The sequence below is a fragment of the Lissotriton helveticus genome, chromosome 3_1 (assembly GCF_964261635.1).
Source record: "Lissotriton helveticus chromosome 3_1, aLisHel1.1, whole genome shotgun sequence".
NCBI lineage: Eukaryota > Metazoa > Chordata > Amphibia > Caudata > Salamandridae > Lissotriton > Lissotriton helveticus.
Genome location: NC_136061.1, coordinates 229,543,437 through 229,565,776, shown reverse-complemented (window position 1 = coordinate 229,565,776; position 22,340 = coordinate 229,543,437). Strand labels below are relative to the sequence as shown.

Genomic DNA, 22,340 nt, shown 5'->3' with positions numbered 1-22,340 from the left:
GAACAGACTTGCTCTTGACACCTTATTAGCAAAAGAGGGCGGAGTCTGCCGGATGTTGAAGGCGCAACATTGTTGCACTTACATTCCGGACAAGAGCGTACAACTCAAAAGATATGTGAAAAACATTTCAAATTTGGAAAAGGAACTCAAACCACTCGAGGTTGATAGTGCCTGGAAGAGACTGGTTGATGGTCTCTCCAATGTAGGTCATTGGTTTGCTAGTTTAGGTAAAAGCTTATTGTTAAAGGTACTGATGCCAATTGGAGTGATAGGTCTTATCCTATTTCTCATATTCGTCTGTTGCAAATGTCGCAAACACCGAAAGAAATACCAAGTGAATGCGAGAGGAGTGAAACGAAGTGCGGATGAGCTTGAATTAGAAGAAATGAATAATCAGATTTATAAAAAGGTGAAAAATTCTCACCCTACCAAAACTGAGAAAGAGAAGCTGAATCGCTTGTTGGAAGAGATAGAAATGTACAAGGTGTGAAAGAAAGTTGGCATCTGGTTCCATTTTTTGTGATGATAGTAAATATCATCAAAGAGGGGATTGATAGAGCAAGATTTCGCATCGCGACTTGCTAGATTCATGAACCTCGAAACCGTTGTAACCTCGTAACAAATTGTATGTTTTACTAATATCTTTTATTTTCGATATATATGTATGATAGAGAAGCTTGCTTATGTGTTTTACTAATACGATTAATCCGTGTTTTAAAAATGGCCGCTGCTTGACTTTCCTCTGCTGCGCATGCGTCAGTCACACTCACGTGACTTCGTGTAGAGATAGTTTTGGAGGGAAAGGGTGCGCATGCGTAATATGCAATAAGATGGCTATAACGTGGTGAAGCTTTGTGCTGCTGCTCTTGTGAAATTGTTCGTTGCAACTCACCAATAATGCATAGTATATTTTTATAATGATGTACCTGTAGTGTGAACTCATGACATGTAATACATTCATTTATTTCTATGTACTAATTTGTTTTCGCTTACTTTTCATGTATCACGGGAAATGGGGGTCCGAATGGGTCGTGAGCCATTTTGAAGGTCCTTTCTGCGCATGCTCAAAATGCGAGGCCACAGACAAACTTGGACCGTGGAACTCAGCCAGCTGGCAGCCACAGTCGAGATGCTCCTGGGAGAATTACCTCTGACCCAGGAGGATGGAGCACATGTTCCTATATTGTAACAAATGTATAAGTTTTCATTGTATTCCGTGCGACTTCTCGTGGGAACCCAAAATCTTGCTAGGCGGCACCCTAGGATGCTAAGTAGGGCTTGTAATAGTCTGTTCTGATTGGTGTGTTAACCAAAGCCTACCTTAGGACCAATCGAAATTTGGGGATTCTGACATTTTGCAACATTGGGGGGTGGTACCCTGTCCCAAAAGAGTATATCTAGCCTAGGTTCACCTAGGGAAATTGTCCGACTTGTCTGAATAGCTGACCTGTCACTGACCCAACGCACTCAATAGGTGACTTGATACAGAGGTGCTGCGGAGCTCTCTGCCCGAAATCTGACCATAGACTCTGAAGGTTTTACTGAACCTTAAGTGCTGGCGGAGCACTTTGCTGGGGAATTCACTGACCCAATCGGGGTCCTGATCGATAGCTGCAGAGAGGGTGGAGCGCAGGCGTTGCTTCCGAACTGCGGGTGCTGGTCGTATCCTGGTGGTCCTGTCCTGATCCGAATCTGGGTTTCCTGTCCTGTCCTGGGGTGTCCATTCTGCACCTGCTGTCCTACTGAGGGTTATCCTTCCCTGAGGGTTTTCCTGTCCTTAACTGACCCGTGGCCAGGGTTGGTTTTCACACCAGTCTAGGTAAATATTGCTCTGAAATTCTTAAAACTGCACCTTTCTATTTTTCTGTCTTTTCTTCAATAAAGACATACCTTTGCACGTGATAATTTTCCATGCTTTCTCCTGCAACCATTGCATTTCATAAAGTCATTTGCATTTGATTTCATAGAGTGTTCCTATGTTACCCTACCTTTTAGAAATCATTTTCTGTATTGCAGTTTGCAACTTCCTGATATGGTCTTGGTTTTTCTCTCGTAAAACTGACTAAAGTAACTCAGAGTTATAGCGTGTTCACCTTGCCCCTTATCTTAGTTTTCCTCTCACTTAGCGGGTTCCCTGTCGCACTAGCATTCTGTTGATAAAGCTGTATGACTGCCCTTTATTTGAATTTAAGATAAACTTTTCAAAACTTCCAGTTGTCCGTGGTCATTTCATAAAATAAAGTATAAAAGTTGGGTTTGTATTTTGCTGCCTTTCCTTTTACAGCTAGCTCCCTGACCCATCTTGGTCATAGGTACCCATAACGGTGGATGGTAAGTTGGGTACACTAGAAGTCATCGAAAAGGAACTCACAATTATTGGTAGTAGATTGTGTGGTCACCTGATCAATGTATATGATAAAGTAAAGTATATGGGCCCGAAGCCAGAAGTGGCGAAATTATTGGTCGGGTGACCCGCGATCTCTAGCAGGAGATATTCAGGAACAATTTGTATTGATCCCTGGCAAAAGGTGCCCAGTAACCTGGACTCTTTTGAAACTTAAACAGCCTATAACCAGGTTGTCAATAACCTATATTCCCATCAGCTGCAGCACAGCGTGTTGAAACAGGAGTATGCCATGAGATGGAGGCTATATGAAGTGGATGGTTACCTAGGATGACTTTCTATCTTCCTCCTATTTAAAAGACCAACTGGCTTCATGACTGCATGCAAACAAAACTCAGATCTATCAGACTCCATAGGAAGAGACAGTGAAAAGCTGACCAGTCTAATTCCTTAGACATATCCATACTGGGAGGTGGCACATCTGACAATGTCCGTATTGCATTACGTCAATGCTACTTCTATAGCTAGAATCACAAACTGAGTCCCTCTAACTGTATGAAACAGAAAACTAAACTTACACTTATTGATGCAGATGTACTGAATGCGCTGCGTTGTTATGATGATTTGAATGAAGTTGCTACTCCTATTGCAGACAAGTTTACTAAATTATCTTTGACAGCACGGAGTATTCTAAGAATGAATAGATAGAGATAAGGATGGAGCAGAATGTTTTTATTATTCTTTTTATTTTTTGTTGGAAGAAGCCCGATTTATCAAAACAGATTTAACATATTAGCTAATGAAAAAAGGAATGTAAATGAATACCATAGAAGAAACAGAATTACCTCTTTTCTGTTTCACACCTTTCATCAAACTCAACCTCGAAATAAGTTGCTCCAGGACAAAATAAGACTGTTACATCATGACAATTGTTTTTGTAGTTGTGAGGAGATTCCATGGTCCATGTCCTGAGTGCCACTGGTTGTTGCCACTTTTCTGAATCCACCTAAATTGATTAAATACATAGTTGGTTATATTAATGAGCTGGGAAATGTGCAATATTTTTGTAAGAATTTCTTTCTTAGAAATAAAGTATTTTGACTTGACTTGATTAAATACATAGACATTACATTTGAAACATGCAATGGTACAAAAAGGGGTTAAGTCATTCCACTTGTTTAGTTAACTGTTACCATTTTATGTGTATGATTTTATCTCCTTAGATCTTTTACTGTATTTTTACATTAGTGTATTCTTGACCCCCCCCCCCCCCCTCCCCACACACACGATTCACTATGCTTTCAGGTCAAGGTCAATATCTCCTTTCACCAGCCTGAGTCACCATGTCCCCTCATCTGACACCACTGCTCATATGTCCATATATCCTTGTTCTAAGTCTGTATCTACCTGCCCCGTAGCTGTGTTTCCCTGGCCTACGGCCATGTGTCACCAACGGGGATTTCCCTGCCTCACAGCCATGAGTATCCCTACCATGATGCAATATCTGTCTGGCTCACCAACATGTGTATGTCTGGCACATAGTCACGTGTACTAAGGCTATGCCTTTTTTATTTCCATGTCTATTGCTGCCTGTCCGAGCCATGGTTTTCAAGTTGGGGACTCCATATCTCCTTGTGCACACCTGCCTGTGAATATCTATACATAAGTATGTACCTCTTCATCCTTCTCTCAATGTCATCCTTTGTCCTAATCGCACAGTTTCCCAGTCACACTGTCAGTGTCTCCGGACCCAATATAAGCAATAATGCTAGTGCCCTTTTTTCCATGTCTCCTTTCTCTCATTCCAGTGAATATTTCTAAAGTTGCTTAGACTGTGGCTCTATTTTCCTATCTGACTGTCTCAGAGTCCTCATTTCTGTATGTGTGTGTTCGTGTCTGATACCCCATGTTCAGCATCTCGTCCACAAGTCTGATTTGCCCACTCCTCACCCTATGGTCTGTTGGCCTCATCAAAACCTGTTTCCCAGGCCTTGGCTTTCCTAGTCCCCAGGACCATGCCTACTGTTCCCCGGTCAAATGTATTTCATTATATTGCATGTAACATCGGGAGAGACTACATCGAGAGAATTATTATGACGAAACTTTGCAGCTCAGTTAATTATTTGTAATGTTTTTGTATACAGGGTGGGCATATAATGTTACCCCAACACACATAAGAGTGTGCATAGGTGTGTAGGCATGTATAATCCACACTGGGTGAATCAGTCCTCAGTGTAGGTAAACAACGGCCTGTAGATGTATCTCAGCGGAGTTTTGCCACAAGCTTAAGGCCATTAGTTGCCATTGCGGGCAGCCATCCCTTACTATGCATGTCTTGTGGCGTGAGAGAATTTTATTTTCCTACTTTTTTTAATGAGAATATTATTTTCCCATTTTTTTAAACTGCAAAATGGCTTTGTAAGTGAAAATCTCACAAAAAGGAGACTTTTGTGCTGTTCAAAAAATGGCCTCCATACAATTGCTATTTTCATTAGAAATTCAATTTTATCACAGCAACCGTTTTTAATGGTTTGTGCCATTTTTCCACTGCTCTAGGGGCAGGCATCTCTAGGGGCAGGCATCTCTAACGGTGGCCCAACTCTATTGCTGTGGACTCTTTTTCCACAGTGAACAATTCATGATTTACAAAACAAAAAAGTGTGATATAAGATGGACTAAAATAAAAAGTTAAAAAATCCAATTCCTCAGACAATCACATTTAACAAAGCTTCAACTATGATGGAATGATGGACAGGATCAGTTAATTTCTGAATCCCAATTCTCCACAGCAGAGATATACAAAAGTATTAACCCTCTAGAGCTCACTCATCAACTTTTTTAAACACTAATGAAATGAAAAGAAGGTTTTATAAAGCGCATGTGTGCCGAGGCACTTTGCGCTAGGGCGGTCGTAAAACTTGAGCAGAGGGAACAACCAAAAGTTAAGACTTGTGTGCAAACAGCCAGGTTTTTAGCGCTTTTCTAAACAGCTGTCTGTTAGTTTGGCTTCTCAATGAAAAATGCAGGGAGTTCCAGAGTTTAGAGACCAAATGAAAAAAGCTTCTTCCACCCCACTGTACGGTCTTCTCCCTAGGGATGACCAGCAGAGAGGCAGTCAACGACCGTAGATTGCGTTGTGGGACGTGCCATCTAATGAATTTGCTGAAGTAGGCAGGTCCTGCACCATGGAGGACCTTGTGAACAATGCACAGAGATTTCAATGGGACCCTCACCTGGACCGGCAGCCAATGCAGATCTTAAATACTTTGGGACACCGGACTGAATTTGAGGATTTTAAGCAGCAGACATGCGGCTGCATTTTGAAGTGATTGAGTTTGGATAAGGTCATCTTTTTTGCACCCAGACAGAGGGCATTGAAATAATCAATCTTTGAAAACAACAAGCCTAAAATCACGGTTTTCCTTTGATCCATACGAATAAAAGGTATGTTTTTTTTATAGGATCTTGAAAGTTTAGCAGCAGGATGATGTAATAAGATTGACTTGGTCCGATAGCTGATCGTCTAGAGTAACTCCTAGACCTTTTACCTTCTTTACTGGGGATGGACAAGGTCCGGCTAATTCTGGCCAGCAGGATGTGTTCCAGAAAGATGTATTTTCACCAATTAGTAGCACCTCAGTTTTATCGGTATTCAGCTTTAAGCAATTGTCCTGCATTTGATAAAGTGGACCTTACATACATTTCATTGCCGTCATCCAGCTTTGATGATAAAGACATCACTATGTTTGTGTCGTCTGCGTAGCAGATAGCAGTAAAGCAGTGAGAGCGGATGAGTTTAGCCAGTGGGGTAACATAGACATTGAACAGAGTTGGGGATAGCGAGGCTCCCTGGGGCACCCCACATGGCAGGGCGTAGGGATGTGATTTGTGTCCTCCCATCGATACAGTTTATTCTCGGTTCGCTAGAAATGATCTTAGTATATTGGAGGCTCCGCCTGTGATCCCCGTTTCAGATAACCCCCGGATGAGTACGTGGTGGTTTACCGTATCGAATGCGGCCAAGAGGGCTAGCAAAATTAATATTGCCTTCCCTCCTCCATCTAGCTGGATGCGGATCTCCTTGTGGCTGCAATAAGTGCTGATTCTGCGCAGTGTAAAGGCCAAAATCCGTGTTGTGCAGGGTTCATCTGGACATTTGTCTCTAGGAAATGTAGCAGATTTTCGTTTAGGGCTTTTTCAAGAATTTTGGATGGAAACGTCACACAAGAGATTAACCAATAATTTTTAACCTCAGGAGGGTCTTGCGAAGGTTTTTTCAGGATGGACTGTACTAGTGATTTTTTCCAGATGTTTGGAAAGGATGCTGCGTCCAGAATATTGTTCAGGAGGGTTGCAAGGTGGCATCCAACGGTACTAGGGACCAAATGGAGGACCATAGCCGGACAGGGGTCTAGTGGGGATCCAGATTTGGTGGACAATATTAGCCTCTCCTCTTGTTCGAGCCTTAGGTGATTAAACTTTTACAGGCGAGTATGTATAGTTACCTCGCCATCCAGGCGACACAGCGCATCTGGGTTGTCCCCAGCTTGATGAGTGGAGAACTCGTCGTATACGTTTTTAAAATTTATTGTAGCAGAAATCTGCCAGTTTATCACAAAATTCTGTATTCGGGATGAACTGTTTACATTCAGCACATTTTGATAAAGCAGTGGCCGTTTTAAAAAGCTCTCTGGCTGAATTTTATGCAGAACTAATTTTCTCAGTAAACAAGTGTAACTTTGCTGGAATGATTGCCTTTTTGTACTTTCCAATACTTTTTCTGTAATGTTTTTTTTCCACTAAGGAATATTCCTTCCTCCATATTCGTTCTTGGGCCCTACACTGCTTCTTAAGTTCCTTCAGCTTGGGCGTGTACTACGGTGCAGATGATTGCTTCCTGTGGTTACACCTATGTTTTTCAGGGGCATGCTTGGTGACTACTGAATCAATTCAGCCCAAAAAATTGAGGGCTGCCGAGTCGGGATCAATGTTTAGACAAGGAGTGGAGATGTTAGGTGTTTTGAGGGGATCTCCTGGGATGGCTAACCCAAAGAATACAGCGCTATGATCTGTCCAGGCCATGGGTAGGGTTCTGTTAGAAATGTTATGCTCGTAGTAGGTGAAAATGCCATCAAGAGTAGGGTTCCCTATGTGAGTTGGCTCAGTGACGATCTGGTTTAAGTCAAAACTCTTCACACAGTCAGTCAGATTGATGGTATCGCTGCATTCTTATTGCTCAAAAGTTAGCAAACTGATTTACACCAAGCCAATGGTAACACGATTATACGTAAAATTCTAATTTCATTCAAAGTCTGATGAAAATCTGTTATGTATTTTTTTGCTATAAGCAAAATTACCTATCTTAGTAAAATGGGAAACATACATTTTTTGATCACCCGTCAAGTGACTGCCAATTTTAGTGCAAACTCATCTACAGGGTCACAAATTATAGGAAAATCAAAACATGCCTATTCAATGAAACGTGCATCAGAACTATAACCACACAGTGGAGCCAAACCGGAAATAAAATTAGAACTTCACTCTGAAAGAGTGCTTTTGTTAGTTTATTGTAAATCCGTTCAGCAGTTTTTGAGAAATTAACGTTAAAAAAAGTTGCTTAATAGAATTGAAATATTTATCGCTTTTGTCTATCTCAAACATTTTAATCCACGGCCTAACAGTTAAAAAACAAAGGCCTCCAATGGGCGAAGGTGCTTTTAGGTCCGTCAACCACTTTGGGTCCTCAAGCGCAAACCTAAGACCATAGACCGAACTACAATAAAAACCTGCCCACAAGGGCGAAATTATTCTTTCATCTACCTTTAGAGGATGAAGGGCATGGCCCCTATTTGCCAAAAAGCAAAAGAAGCACACATAAAGGGGTTAAAAAGGTTGAGGTAAGCAATCATCGACTCCGCCAGACTATAGTGTGGGGACCTTAAATAGAACTCCTTCTACAATACTCAACAAAACAAATGTGTGCTTTGACCCATAGCGGACTGATTTCAGTGGTTTCAAACTGTTTTTTCAGTGAATTCCCAGTTTTTTTATTTTTATGGTACACTGTAATCCCATGCCCTTCACCTAACCAGCAGCAACAAGAGGTCACACCAGCTGTGCACAGCCACTGCACGGCAGGGGTTACTCACAGGGACTCGCACGGAGCTAGGCCCTACGTCTAACCCACCACTCGTGGACATATTCTGATGCCCCCACTGTGCACGTCATTGGCTGTGCACATTGGAGTTCCTGTTGTATATATTTTTATTTTATTATTTTTCCTTTTTTTAAAAAAAAAAAAAGAAGAAAATATAGAAAAACATTGTGACTTCTTTAAAATTGTGCTAATTTACACAAAGTAGGGCCTTTTTGCCCCAGACGTAAATTGGCAGTCGTTATCATGGGGAACTTGTTGTCCCCCGCAAGCTTTTTTAATCACCAGTTTCCAAAAATCCGAGTGCTCCCATGCACTAACTTCGCATCAGGCACCTCTCACATTGTAGGTGCGAGCACAATTTCCTAGGGAAGCAAAAAAGGGGGAAAAATCTTTTTCCACTCACTCTTTTTTCTTCCATTTGTGGAACTGCGCAAAAACGGACTATGCCTAGTGACTGACAATTTTGTTCAATATCGTTCTATAGAGGCCAAAGTTATAAGTGTATAAAAAACGTATTTTCAATGGAAAGTCCGTCAGAAACATCACCACATAGTGGCGACAACCACTGCCAGGTCTTACACCCAACCAGCTGTGGGAAGTCAACCACAAATATGCATAGACATCAGCCATGCGTAGTGGAATTGGCTGCACAAGAACAATTGTTACTTACCTGTAAACAGGTGGTTCTCCAGTATTGGTGTCTTTCATAGATTCACATGCTTGAATATGCCCCGTCGTCAGAGTGGGAGTCCCACGGTAAATAAAATAGCAATATATATATATATATATATATATATATATATATAAATATAAAACAATATAAAACCTGAAATATGTACTAGAAAAAAGGCATAAACAGCCTACCCACATTTCTACATAGGAATGCATGGGAAAGGAAAAAAACATATGCAGTCTATCCTTGTCATTATGTTGGTCCAAACTGCAGCCAATCAGGCGTCAGCAACCCTCTAGAACCTTCTCCTCAGAGCTCAGCACCTCAGATTTTCGTAGCACAAGAGTGACCAAAGAGTCTATGAGGAGAAGAGAGCCTCTGAGGGGAGGAGGGAGGGTTGCATGTGAATCTATGAAAGACACCAATACTGGAGAACCACCTGTTTACAGGTAAGTAACAATTGTTCTTCTCCAGTATTGGGGTGTCTTTCATAGATTCACATGCTTGAATATAGAATAGATAGCAGTCAGTACCAAAGAAAGTTTCCATAGTTACAATGCATAATAAAAGACTGAAAATCATATGTATGGAGCACATATATATATATATATATATATATATATAAAACAGTCAGCAAGTACTTGGAAACTAATAGGAGGAGGGTAGAACAGAGGCTCACCTTATTGAAAAAGATTACGAAGCACAGCTTGTCCTACTGCGGTATCCCCTTCATTCATGGCACCCAGACAGTAGTGTTTCGTGAACATGTGCCTGCTGGACCACGTGGCTGCTCTGCAGATCTGATGCAGCGGGACACCGGCAAACAGTGCAGTAGAGGATGCCATTGATCTGGTAGAATGGGCCCTCAACGAAGATTGCAAAGGTTTGCCTGCCTTTTGATGGCAGAAAGCAATAGCCGAAGACACCCAACGGACTATCGTAGGTTTGGTAACAGGACGTCCCTTGTGAAAACGCCCATAAGCTACGAAGAGTTGGTCAGATTTGCGGAACTGGGTTGTTCTGCTGATGTAGAACTTCAAGCACCGTTTAATGTCTAAGGAGTGCAAGCGTTGTTCCGCAGGAGACTGCGGGTTAGCAAAGAAAGTCTTCAGAACAACAGGTTCATTAATGTGGAAATCTGAAGGTACTTTAGGAAGAAAAGCAGGGTTAGTGCGTAGCAGCACACAATCCGACTGAAACTGAAGCAATGGTGGTTTGATCGTAAATGCATGAATGTCACTCACTCGACGCGAAGACGTCAATGCAAGAAGAAGAGCAACCTTCCAGGTGATGTACTTGAGGTCAGCTCTATGTATTGGTTCAAACGGTGCATTAATTAATTGTGCCAAAACAATGTTGAGGCGCCACGCAGGAGAAGGGCGTCGAATTGGTGGAAATTTATGAAATAGTTCCTTGAAAAATTGGCGTATTATCCTAGATGAACAGAGGGAGGTGGAGCCATCGTGGCAGAAGCGTGAAATTGCTGCCAGAAAAACTCTTAAAGTAGCATGAGACAATCCTGACTGAGCTAATTGAAAGAAGAAAGGGAGGAGCTGAGAGGGCGTTGCACGCAAGGGATGCACACCGGCAGCAGCACACCAATGGCAGAAACGTTTCCATTTCAACTTGTAAGTCTGTATAGTTGAAGGAGCTCTGGCCTGAGCAAGGATGTCTCGACATTCTTGAGGAATGGTCAGATGTGCAAATTCACAGTGTTCAGGTTCCAGGCTGATAAGCTCAGAGAAGAGCGGTCCGGATGGTAGATGAGACCCCTGTCCATGGAAAGAAGATCCATCCGAGGATGAAGAAGGATGGGCTCGCACTGGGACACAAGGAGCAACTCCGAGAACCATGTCTGTCGTGGCCACCTGGGAGCAATGAGAAGGATGTGGCAGGGTTCTCTCCGTATCTTCCAAAGCACCCGAGGCACTAGAGGGATTGGAGGAAAGGCGTAAGCAAACAGATTTGACCAGTTCATAAAAAGGGCATTGCCCTGTGACACTTTGTGGGGATGCCAACTTGCGTAAGCTGGGCATTTCCGGTTCTCCGGCGTTGCAAAGAGATCCAGTGTTGGGCGACTCCAGCGACGAAAGATCATGTCGAGTGTTGGTTGATGTAGCTCCCACTCGTGGGTGGATGATCGGGATCTGCTCAGGGAATCCGCCAGGAGGTTGGACAACCCTGGGAGATGAACTGCGGTGATCGTGATTTGGTGCTTGAGTGACCAGTCCCAAATTGCCTGTGCCAGGCGAGACAGTGCCGGAGATTTCGTTCCGCCCTGCTTGTTTATGTAGTGCATGCAGGTTGTGTTGTCTGTTTGTATAAGGACAGACTCTCCTTGCAGCATGGGTTGAAACGACTTGAGCGCTAGAAAAATGGCCAAGAGCTCCAATTTGTTGATGTGCCAGGCTTTCTGATGTAGCGTCCATTTCCCTTTTATGGACAGGTCCTGGAGGTGCGCCCCCCATCCCTCCAAAGATGCATCCGTTGTGAGTGTAAGATCTTGAGTGTCTGATAGGAATGACATCCCTGCTGCAAGATGCAATGGCTGTGTCCACCATTTGAGCGCTGCTTTCATGCCAGTCGTGACAGAAGTCAGATCGTTGAAGGATTCGGTGACCTGACGCCACTGTCCGTCTAATTCTTCTTGAATAGGACGTGTCCGCAGTCTGCAATGTGGGATGAGTGCGATGCACGATGATGCCATCCCCAGAAATAACTTCAGCAGTCGAACTGAAACGTACTGTTTTGACAGTAGAAGAGACACTAGACGAAGAATCCTTTGTTGACGTTCCAGGGATACAAACGCCTTTGCTAGCGTGGTATCTAATGTGGCCCCTAGGAAATCCTTGCAAGTTGCATGGTGTAATTGGGACTGTCGTTATATTGAGGACATCTTCATCATTTGGTCAAAGTCTCAAATTGAATTGCAGAAACGCATAGCATAACTCAACGAGAAAAATCCTAGAATTCAATTTACTCAAACGAGTACGAGAGAGATTAATTTTTTGGATGTCAAAATCATCACAGATGACAAGAAATCACTGCTCCACACAGACATATACACGAAACCCACTGACCGTAACAATACCCTGTTGTTTACCAGCTTTCATCCCAGAAGTCTGATTACAAATTTACCATACTCACACTTTCTAAGGATTAAAAGGATATGCTCTGAAGATGAGATATTTCACTCTTAGATTCAAACCCATCGATTAAGGTTCGCTCAAAGAGGGTACCCATCTGAAGTTTTGGAACAAGCTGTTGACAGACTAGCAATCGTGGATAGACAAACGTTACTCAATCCCACGAGCAAGCCACAAAAGCAAGGGATTACATTCGTATCAAAATATTCCACAGTCTCAAATCAAATCAAGAAAGTCATCCTGACCAGATGGGAATTACTACAAAATGAAGCGGATTTCAATGGCATCTTCATGGATAAACCAATTTTCGCTTACACCAGAGGGAAAAACCTGTTAGATATCATGCGTACTCCGAAACAGACTGACATCATGGATTCATGTAAAGGCACTATGCGTTGTTTAAACTGTGTACATTGTAATAATATCATCACAGGCAACACCTTGGTACACCCCTTGACGGGTAAAAAAATACAATTGCGTTTCACCGGAGACTGCAACACAACTAATATTGTTTACAGTTTAAAGTGCCCGTGCGGTAAATTGTATATAGGCAAAACAGAACGTAAATTTAAAGTCAGGCTCACCGAGCACAAAAGTAATTTCAGAACCAGAAACAAGACTACGTCTGTAGCCAACCATTGGATTGAAGAAAAACATAACATTGCACAATTGAGAGCGCAAATCATTGAAGTAGTAAAAAAACATGAAGGACAGAATAACCATGTTAAACTCCTTCAAAGAGAGTTATTTTGGATTGAACATCTGGGAACCTTTACTCCACGTGGTCTCAATGACAGAATTGATTACAGCTGCCACTTGTAATAACGGTACACGGTTCACATACATGTAACACACACTTTGCATATAATACAAACACAGCAGATTCACAAGTAAAAACAAACAGTAGGAATATGCCGATATAAGCAGGATTAGTTTCCACCATCTTCTGATCATATAAACAGACATGATATTTACAAAGTAGCAGCATGTTATATGTATACAGCAATACTTGTTGATCTGTAGACTGTAACTACCTTGAGTAGAGGATAATAACTTAAGATAGCGTGTTCCACATACAGCATGTTCACAGTATGGTTTGTTTTTCTTTTTTTTAAAAACGGATAATATCGACATGAGTACACTCATATCTAGATACAAGATAGGGTATAGATTTTTCTACAACATATAAGTAACGTATCTTTAATTTGATGACATGTGCATGTCTTGTGTCTTATTGCCTAAGTATGTTTAGGCACTTTATGTACACTACTACTTTTTTATGTTTTATTTTTGATTTATAATTCGCGTTTCTTTTATGGTTGGAGTTACAGCATATTAGAAGGAGGATGTATATTGTATTGATGTTCGTGGAATAATTGGGGCACGCTAAAAAATGTAATCAGTACAATGTGCACGTATATGTATCCTCATTTAGCGCATTCACAAAAATCAGGCTTCAGGAATGACTATGAGTCTGTACTTTGTGTAACAGATAGCTTGATTTAAATGTTATATCATTTTTTAGCACGGAACGCATTTCCAGTACTAGAATGTTACAAAGAAAACAGCCCCTCCATATATAACCACCATAGAAGAGTTCTTCAATTATTTTCCGTTAGATTTACTCAGATTCTTATATATAATTAGCACGCTCCGTTTACAGTACAGATATTTCGTATGTTATCAAGATCTGGCATACTATCATTTTATTTAGTAGAACGTAGGATGTCGTATCTAGTCTTACTCTAGACACCTTGACTACCGGTCCCAGCATTCTTAGTGCAGCTCACGCATCGTACTATCACATACGAACTATTTAAGTGGCGTATGGTATCCTTCCGCGGTTCCGCCGATCCAGTTCAGCACATGCCAACAGAGATTAAAACTCAGTAAGTCAGCCCTCGAGTCTCCCTTTACTTCAGACCATACAATTTGGTTGGTAATTGAGAGCAAGAAGATCGTATCGACACACGCATTTTGTACTTATATTTTCATACAGATAGTGACTGGTAAACACAAGTATCCACCGTGACAATAACAGAGGGCTTACTGAAACTAACGCATGAAGACTTAAGGTACTTATGTGATTGTGTTCATCCATCAGGTTAATATATTTATTGTTAGCCCCGTTACTTAGTTTGCTTCTGTCTATTCAATTACAGACATCTCAATTATATCGCCTTGACGTACAGTGAAGAACGCCGTAATCTCGGCCTGATAGTTCAGCTAGTAGGTAATTACATAATATAGGCCTAGCATTTAATATTAATATTAGGCTCCAGTGTCCGCATGTAAGCTTTTCAGTTGTCCGTGGACTACATGCCACTTTTGATATTATGGATATACTTGTAATCAGTATGCAGACCTTGAAAGTAACCTTATGGAAAGGAGTACTTATTATTTTGATAACCAGTACTCAGAGACTAGTTTATTATTATGTGCGCTAGAGCCGTATAGATGAAGCGTTGTCATTGAACGTTAATAGATGGAGAGCAATCATAATGGGCACGTAATATTTCTGTTACAACATTAGGTTGGATTGATTGCATCTTATATTTGCCTAATATGAACAAGATGGCATATTTGTTTATTATGAGTAAATCCTAGTATACTTTATTAACAAGATCATTTTGGTCATTTTCGCGTGCAGAGTGGCCCCACACAACACGTGACGAACGCAGAGGACAGAAAGCATACGGTAACGTTGTTAAAGGTATGCACATACGACCAATCACACTCTACGTAATTGAGAGCGTTATCGTTCCTCCTAAAGAGTAAACATGATCTACTATAGGAACATTTACCAAGAAATAGCCGTGATAATAGGAAGGTAACAGCAATGGTGATTTGTGAATATATTTCCTGCACTCAGTTTTTGATATTTACCGATGTAATCCTCTCATGGTTGAAACGATGTTTTTGTTATGTCAGTTATTATATTATTTGATCAGCAGAACAGGTTAACTTCATACTAACCATAGTACAAAGCATTGAGATTAAGTGCATGTGAATCTTGACAGGTCTATTCCATCATATTATGCACGTTGCCAATTAGTATGTAAACAACGTACCTGTTTAACCTGAGTCATTCTTATCATAAAGTCCCGACAGATTCCACTGTTGTTTTGACATGTAACATACAGTAGCAGCATGCTTCAGTAGGTGTATGTTGACCCATTCAGTCCAGGATCAAGTATCCCCCCTATGTGTCACCACTGATACAATTCAAGTCGTAATGAGAATAATTCATTAGAGTGGTGCATCTTATGTATTTTTATTTTGTTCTTTCGCAGATACTCGCCCCTGAAGAAGGGAACAGGGTTTCCCGAAATGCATCGGGCGACATCTTTCAAGTTTTTTATTTGTTATACATGATGATGTAAAGTCCTCACATGATCATATACATGTATATATGAATACTAAGAGTTATTGTATCGCTCCTAGAACAACATAGCAAATGTGAATAGAGGCACTTAGAGCAATTTTTCGTTATGTATCGTATCAAAATTGAGTTTTTGTAATTACTTCTAATTACAGAATAATTGTGATTAACTAAATATGTCTTGGTACAAATAAAATGTGTGTTTCTCAAAGAATTAATGATTTGATTACATAATTGTACACATGAAAATGGAATATATTGTGAGAATTCCTTCTCCTTAGGAACAGTGCATCTTGCATGTAGGCTTTGCTTACATTTCATTAGAGTAATTGGGACTTTTCCAGGTTGAGAGACAGACCCAAGGAGCGAAACACCCTCTGACATAGGGAGGTATGGCGCAGCAGTCGTGAGCGGGACTGCGACTTCAGGAGGCAATCGTCGAGATATGGGAATATCTGGACACCTTGGAGGTGAAGAAAGGCCATGACCGGAGCCAATATCTTGGTAAAGACTCGAGGGGCGGAACGGAGGCCGAATGGCAGTACTTTGAACTGGAAATGCTGTTGCCCCACCTGGAATCGAAGGAACTTCCAATGACCTGGGAGTATTGGGACATGGAAGTAGGCGTCTCGGAGGTCGACAGTAGCCATGAAATCTCCGACTGAGAGCAAACGCAAGATTTCTGTAAGCGTGAGCATGCGGAATGATTGATTCTTGAGATATTGATTGAGCGCTCTGACATCCAATATTGGTCTCCATTTCCCGTTCTTCTTGACGATTAGGAAAAAACGGGAATAAAACCCCTTCCCCCTTTGAGACTTTGGCACTACCTCTACTGCACCCTTCTGAATCATAAGGTGAACCTGATGGAAAAGTTCCTTGAGGTGCGGAGGAGGCGGTCCGGAAGGTTGAGTTGGAGGAGGGATTTCGACGAATTCTAACGCATTGCCCTTTTCCAAAATGTCTAGCACCCAACGGTCCGTGGTGATGGAGGACCATTGAGAACCAAACAGAGAGATTCGACCTCCAATTTGTAGAGTTAAAGGCAAGTCATTGTAGTTTATTGGCAGAGCCTCTGTAAGTGGACTTCCCTCTATAGGCTTTGGCTGGCTGTTGGCGAGACGACTGTTGTCGATTATAGGAGTAACGCTGGTTGTTTTGATTATAGGGGCGATATTGATTGCTTCCTCCTTGAAAATTAGAGTTGGTGCCTCGTCCTCTAGCACCCGGAAAGGGCTGCTTTTTAAATTGCAGGGTTCCTAAGGCACGTGCCGTTTCCGTGTCCTTTTTAATGGTCTGCAGTGCCTCATCAATGTGTGTCCCAAATAGTGATTCGCCATCATACGGCATATCCAGAATCTTTGCTTGAACTTCCTGACGGAAGGAGGTGGAGCGCAACCAGCCTTGTCTTCGTAAGACAGCAGCTCCCGCCAGCTGTCGGAAACCAGTGCAGGCCACATCAACTGCACAATCAATCAGTTCTTCTGACGTTCTTTCGCCTTCCTGGAGAAGTTGTAACGCCTCCTTCTTGGAAGCATGAGGAAGCATAGCCACATAAGCGGCCATGTCTGCCCATATCTGGCGGTCGTAACGACCCAAAATGGCCATCGCATTAGCCGCCCTTACCGTGGTGGATGACATCGTGGAGAACTTGCGGCCTACCGCATCAAGGCGACGGCCCTCACGGTCTGGCGGCGCTGTGATAGTGGATGCAGGATTCCGGGATCCCCGCTGGGCTGCCTGTGTAACAACCGAATCCGGTTTCGGCTGGCCAATGAGGCATGCTGGGGTTCCTACAGGCGCCTTATACTTCTTTTCCAACCTTGGCAATTGGGCAGGCAAGGAATTTGGTGTTTTCATCAATTTTTCTCCTTCAGCCCAGATGAAATCAATAATAGGAACAGTATGAATCTGTTTGAATGGCTGACTTTTAAAATCATAGAGGAAACAATCCTCTTCTCTTTGGACTCGTGGCAGCTTAAAACGTTGAGCCGCTCTGTCCATTAGCTGATGGATACTTGCAATATCTACTGGAGGAGAATCCCCTTGCGACACTTGAGATGGGGACGGTGTTTGAGCCCGATAGTCATCCCACTCCGCCATATTATCATCAGCATCCACATCCATAACCTCCCCATCTTCTCGATCAGGTGGGTTCTCCTCCTCATCATCCGGATACACAGTAGCGTGTACTTGAATGGACGTATGTCTCTGAGTAACTGCAGGTGATTGAGGCACGAAAGGAGCAGCGGACGGCTCCGCCGTAGGTGCTAAGACGCAAGATACAGTAGACACCTGTGGCGATAGAGGGAAACGTCTGTTATAGTCGTCTAACATATTCTGTAGGTTAGAGATGAGCGTCAAAGGTAACGTCGCAGTCAGAATCTGAACAGGCATTTCTTCATCTTGGCCATATTGTTCCTCCTCATCATTGCTGAACTCTTGGCATTTTATAATTAAATCAGATGGACTTTGAGCGTCAGTGAAGGACTCGTGCACATCCACTTCAGACTCCTGGTCTGAGTCGGTAGCAAACAAAGGAGAGGGAGGCAGTGTATCACCAGGGAGCTGGGCACTTGGAAACTTATGACCCTTGTGAGAAGTGTCATCCTTTGCGGACCCGGTGGAAGACAGTGGCAGCAAAGTAAGAGAGGCAAATGCAGATGGCATCGTAGTTGCCTTTTCCACAGTTGGAGACTTCATCGTCGACGGCAATGATCCTGTTGATGGTGCCGTCGTCAGCATCGACGACGATGAAGACTTCTTGGTTTTTGTCGTCGAAAACGGCAAAGAAGTCGTCGTCGGAACCTTCGGCGACGGAGCCGTAGACGGGACCTTCGTCGACGGCAATGGCTTCTTCGTCGACGGGGCCGTGGTCGACGGAATACTCGTCGTCGAAGGCGTCGATTGAAGCTAGCATCTTCACACTTTTCGTCGACGATGATCTAGCCGTCGACGGAATTTTCTTCGTCGACGATGACGAAATTGGAATGACTGACGACACAGTCTTTGAACTGAGAATCACCTTCATCGTCGACGGAAAAGCTGTATACGACCCTGAAGCCAGTGTCGTCGTGACCGTCGTCGTCATCGTACCAGAGACAGCCAATCTCGTCGACGGAACTGTAGTCGACACTGTCGTCGACGGAGCAACAGTTTTCCTCACAGAAAAACCTGTGGAAGTCGCAGCAGAAGCCTGAGAGCCAGGTCTCGTGGGCCCAGAAGTAGTAGGGAGAGGTGAAGACACCGCAGTGGCCAAAGAAAGAGACATTTTCTTCTTTTTTATAAATGGAGAAGGCAACTCCTGCACACTACTTCTTTTTGAGGCTGCTTGGGAATGGCCAGACATGAGGCTTTCAGCATCAGAAAGCACATGCTCCTTGTCTTTTAGTCTCTAAAGCCAGAGGAGTAAACAACCTTCCCTATCTTTCAAAGTCTTGGTTGAGAAAGTTCTACAGAACTTACAACTTCCCACTTCATGGTCCGGGTAAAGACAGTAAATACACTTACTGCGTGGATCCTCTGCATAAAGTCTAAGCTTTCCACATGAAGAACAAGCTCTGAAGAGGGATTTCTTACTTGAAGACATGTTGAAAACCAGGCAAAAAGCAGAAGAGTAGAGAAAACTGAGCAGAGCTCAGGGAGACTCCCTTACACACGACGTGCGGTAGAAAATCTGAGGTGCTGAGCTCTGAGGAGAAGGTTCTAGAGGGTTGCTGACGCCTGAATGGCTGCAGTTTGGACCAACATAATGACAAGGATAGACTGCATATGGTTTTTTCCTTTCCCATGCATTCCTATGTAGAAATGTGGGTAGGCGGTTTATGCCTTTTTTCTAGTACATATTTCAGGTTTTATATTTATATATATATATATATATATATATATATATATATATATATATATATATATATATATATATATATATATAGTATACAATTGCTATTTTATTTACCGTGGGACTCCCACTCCGACGACGGGGAATATTCAAGTATGTGAATCTATGAAAGACACCCTAATACTGGAGAACCTTACCTACGGACAGGCCCTTCGCCCAACCCCCAGTGGATACATCCTTTAGCTCTCTCTTTCTCCCCTCATTTCTGTGCCTCACACTGCTTTTTTGTAGCTCTTGAATTTTTGTACCTCTATGTATAAGTCACAATTCTCATTTGAGTCGCAACAGTTTAACAAAATGGCAGGCTACCCACTACTTACAGGTCGTTCGATCACGTTTTAACTTGCAAGTAATGTGCCATTTTCTGTGCTCCAGTTTGCAATGCCTCTAGGTCCGACCCCACCCAGCACTCCCCTGAGGTAGGCCTCCTCTCATGGTCTCTCCACCATCCCCCACAATTGGATCAGATTTGCAATTTACAAAATGGCAGAAAAAAATTCAAAGCCCTTCTCCAGCTATTCACGTTTGCAACACAATTCAAATGTGATCAAGAAGAGTCGCAAACCACTGTTTTGCAACACCAAAGTGCTAACCTTTTAAGCCCACCAAGCAATTTTTTATTAGGGCTGGGCGTAGTTTGTGAAGTAGCGCTACGCGAAGCTACGCAAAGTGCACTTCGCACTACCCGAGCTAAGCGTAGCACTACACGAACTGCGTAGTACCCTGTTCGCACTGTGCAAGATGCCGTTTTCAATGATTGCACAGTGCGGACAAGCATTCGGCACTTTGCAATCATTGAAAACGGCATCTTGCACAGTGCGAGCTGTAGTTTTCAGCTGCTCGAGTAGATTTTTACTCGAGCTGCAGCTTTCTCAACGCAGACTGGTAGTTTCTCATCGCGAGCGGTCGCGAGTATGACCTCCCCACGTTGAGAATCTCGCCGGGAGGTTTATTTTCCACGCTTCAAGTTGCTGATCGCGAACGAGGAAAAAGTCTCACCGGGATGTCATTTTGCTTGCTCGCGGTCGCCAACTTGACGTTGAGGACCGCGTGCAAGCAAAAAATGACCACTGGACTCTGCTATGCGTGTTTGCACTGTGCTACGTGCAGTTTGTGTAGTGCGAAGTAGTGCAAACTTCCAGACTACGTGAGCGTAGCATAGTACTTTGAACAAGGGTTATTTTTTATATGCTTGTATCTCAACATTACTGAAAAGATTTACACCAAACCAGCACACTTTCGCAATAAAGCTGCAATTTAATGACAAGTTTGGTGAGAATCTGTTCAGCGGTTACGAATGTACGTGCAAACTAAGTTCCCTATGGGAGCCAAATGCAGAAACATCTTTTTCAGCCCTGTCCCCTTTCATTTTGTTCCACTACACTGTATAACAAGCATTTGCAATGCAAAAGGTCTCGCATTAGTAAAGTTTGAGCAATTGGTATTGTAAATGACCAATTTTTTATTTATGTGTTGATTTTGAAAATAGCAAAATTAAGAGCTTTGTCATTTACCACGACAATAGTTATAACTTTCGCAAATGTGACACCTATAGCATTTGTAATGCAACATGTGTTGTATTTACGTGACTTAGATGTATTGATATTACAAATAACAATGGCTTTTATTTTTTTTAATAATTAATATTTAAATAAAAGTTATTGTAATTTATAATGGCACTAGTTTAAACTTTTGTAAATAACTTTTGTGAAGATTATATTCAGTGTATTTTTTTGTGACGAAAATCCAAGAACAGAAGTGAAATAACATTGTTTTGTGACATTTGTAATAAAGCTTGAAACATTGAGAGAGCATGTTTGAACCATTTGTTGTTGAATGGTTGCACAGGTTGATGCTGTGGTGGCGCTGAGTGATGTTGTGGTGGAGACGAGTGATGCTGTGGTAGCGCATAGTGATGTTGTGGTGCCCCTGAGTGATGCTGTGGTCGTGCTGAGTGATGCTGTGGTGATGTGATAGAGTGAGTGCAATAGATAGATAGAGTGAGGGCGATAGATAGAGGGAGGGCGACAGATAGATAGAGGGAGGGCGACAGATAGATCGATATATCAATAGATAAATAGATCGATAGAGTGAGGGCGATAGATAGATAGACTGAGGGCAATAAATAGAAAGACTGAGGGCAATAGATAGAGTGAGGGCGATAGATAGAGAGATAGAGTGAGTGCGATAGATAGAGAGATGGTTGTGTGGTTGGTTGTGTGAGTGTGGTTGTGTGAGTGTGGTTGTGTGTGGGGGGTTGTGTGTGGGGAGTTGTGTGTGTGGGGAGTTGTGTGTGTGAGGAGTTGTGTGTGTGAGGAGTTGTGTGTGTGGGGAGTTGTGTGTGTGGGGAGTTGTGTGTGTGGGGGGTTGTGTGTGGGGGGGGTTGTGTGTGGGGGTCGTGTGTGTGGGGGGTCGTGTGTGTGGGGGGTCGTGTGTGTGGGGGGTCGTGTGTGTGGGGGGTCGTGTGTGTGTGGGGGGTTGTGTGTGTGGGGGGGGTTGTGTGTGTGTGGGGGGTTGTGTGTGTGTGGGGGGTTGTGTGTGTGTGGGGGGTTGTGTGTGTGGGGGGGTTGTGTGTGTGGGGGGGGGTGTGTGGGGGGTTGTGTATGGGGGGGTTGTGTGTGTGGGGGGTTGTGTGTGTGTGTGGGGTTGTGTGTCTGTGGGGTGTTATGTGTGTGTGGGGGTGTTATGTGTGTGTGGGGTTGTGTGTGTGTGTGGGGTTGTGTGTGTGTGTGTGGGGATG

At 42.9% G+C, this 22,340-nt stretch overlaps 1 protein-coding gene and 1 long non-coding RNA gene across 2 annotated transcripts in view; one reads left to right on the top strand and one right to left on the bottom strand.

The window, feature by feature from the left end:
- ZZEF1 (zinc finger ZZ-type and EF-hand domain containing 1) overlaps positions 1 to 22,340 on the bottom strand; it is a 1,627,273-nt gene that overhangs the window by 1,127,886 nt on the left and 477,047 nt on the right. Inside the window, exon 22 of the mRNA XM_078679684.1 lies at positions 3,190 to 3,350. Within this exon, the coding sequence (XP_078535810.1) occupies positions 3,190 to 3,350 (161 nt within the window). The remainder of the gene's footprint in view (positions 1 to 3,189; positions 3,351 to 22,340) is intronic.
- LOC144824488 (uncharacterized) lies at positions 14,273 to 15,902 on the top strand. Its single transcript, XR_013608978.1, has 4 exons — positions 14,273 to 14,395; positions 14,483 to 14,553; positions 14,971 to 15,033; positions 15,614 to 15,902. It is a non-coding gene; the product is annotated as an uncharacterized LOC144824488 (long non-coding RNA).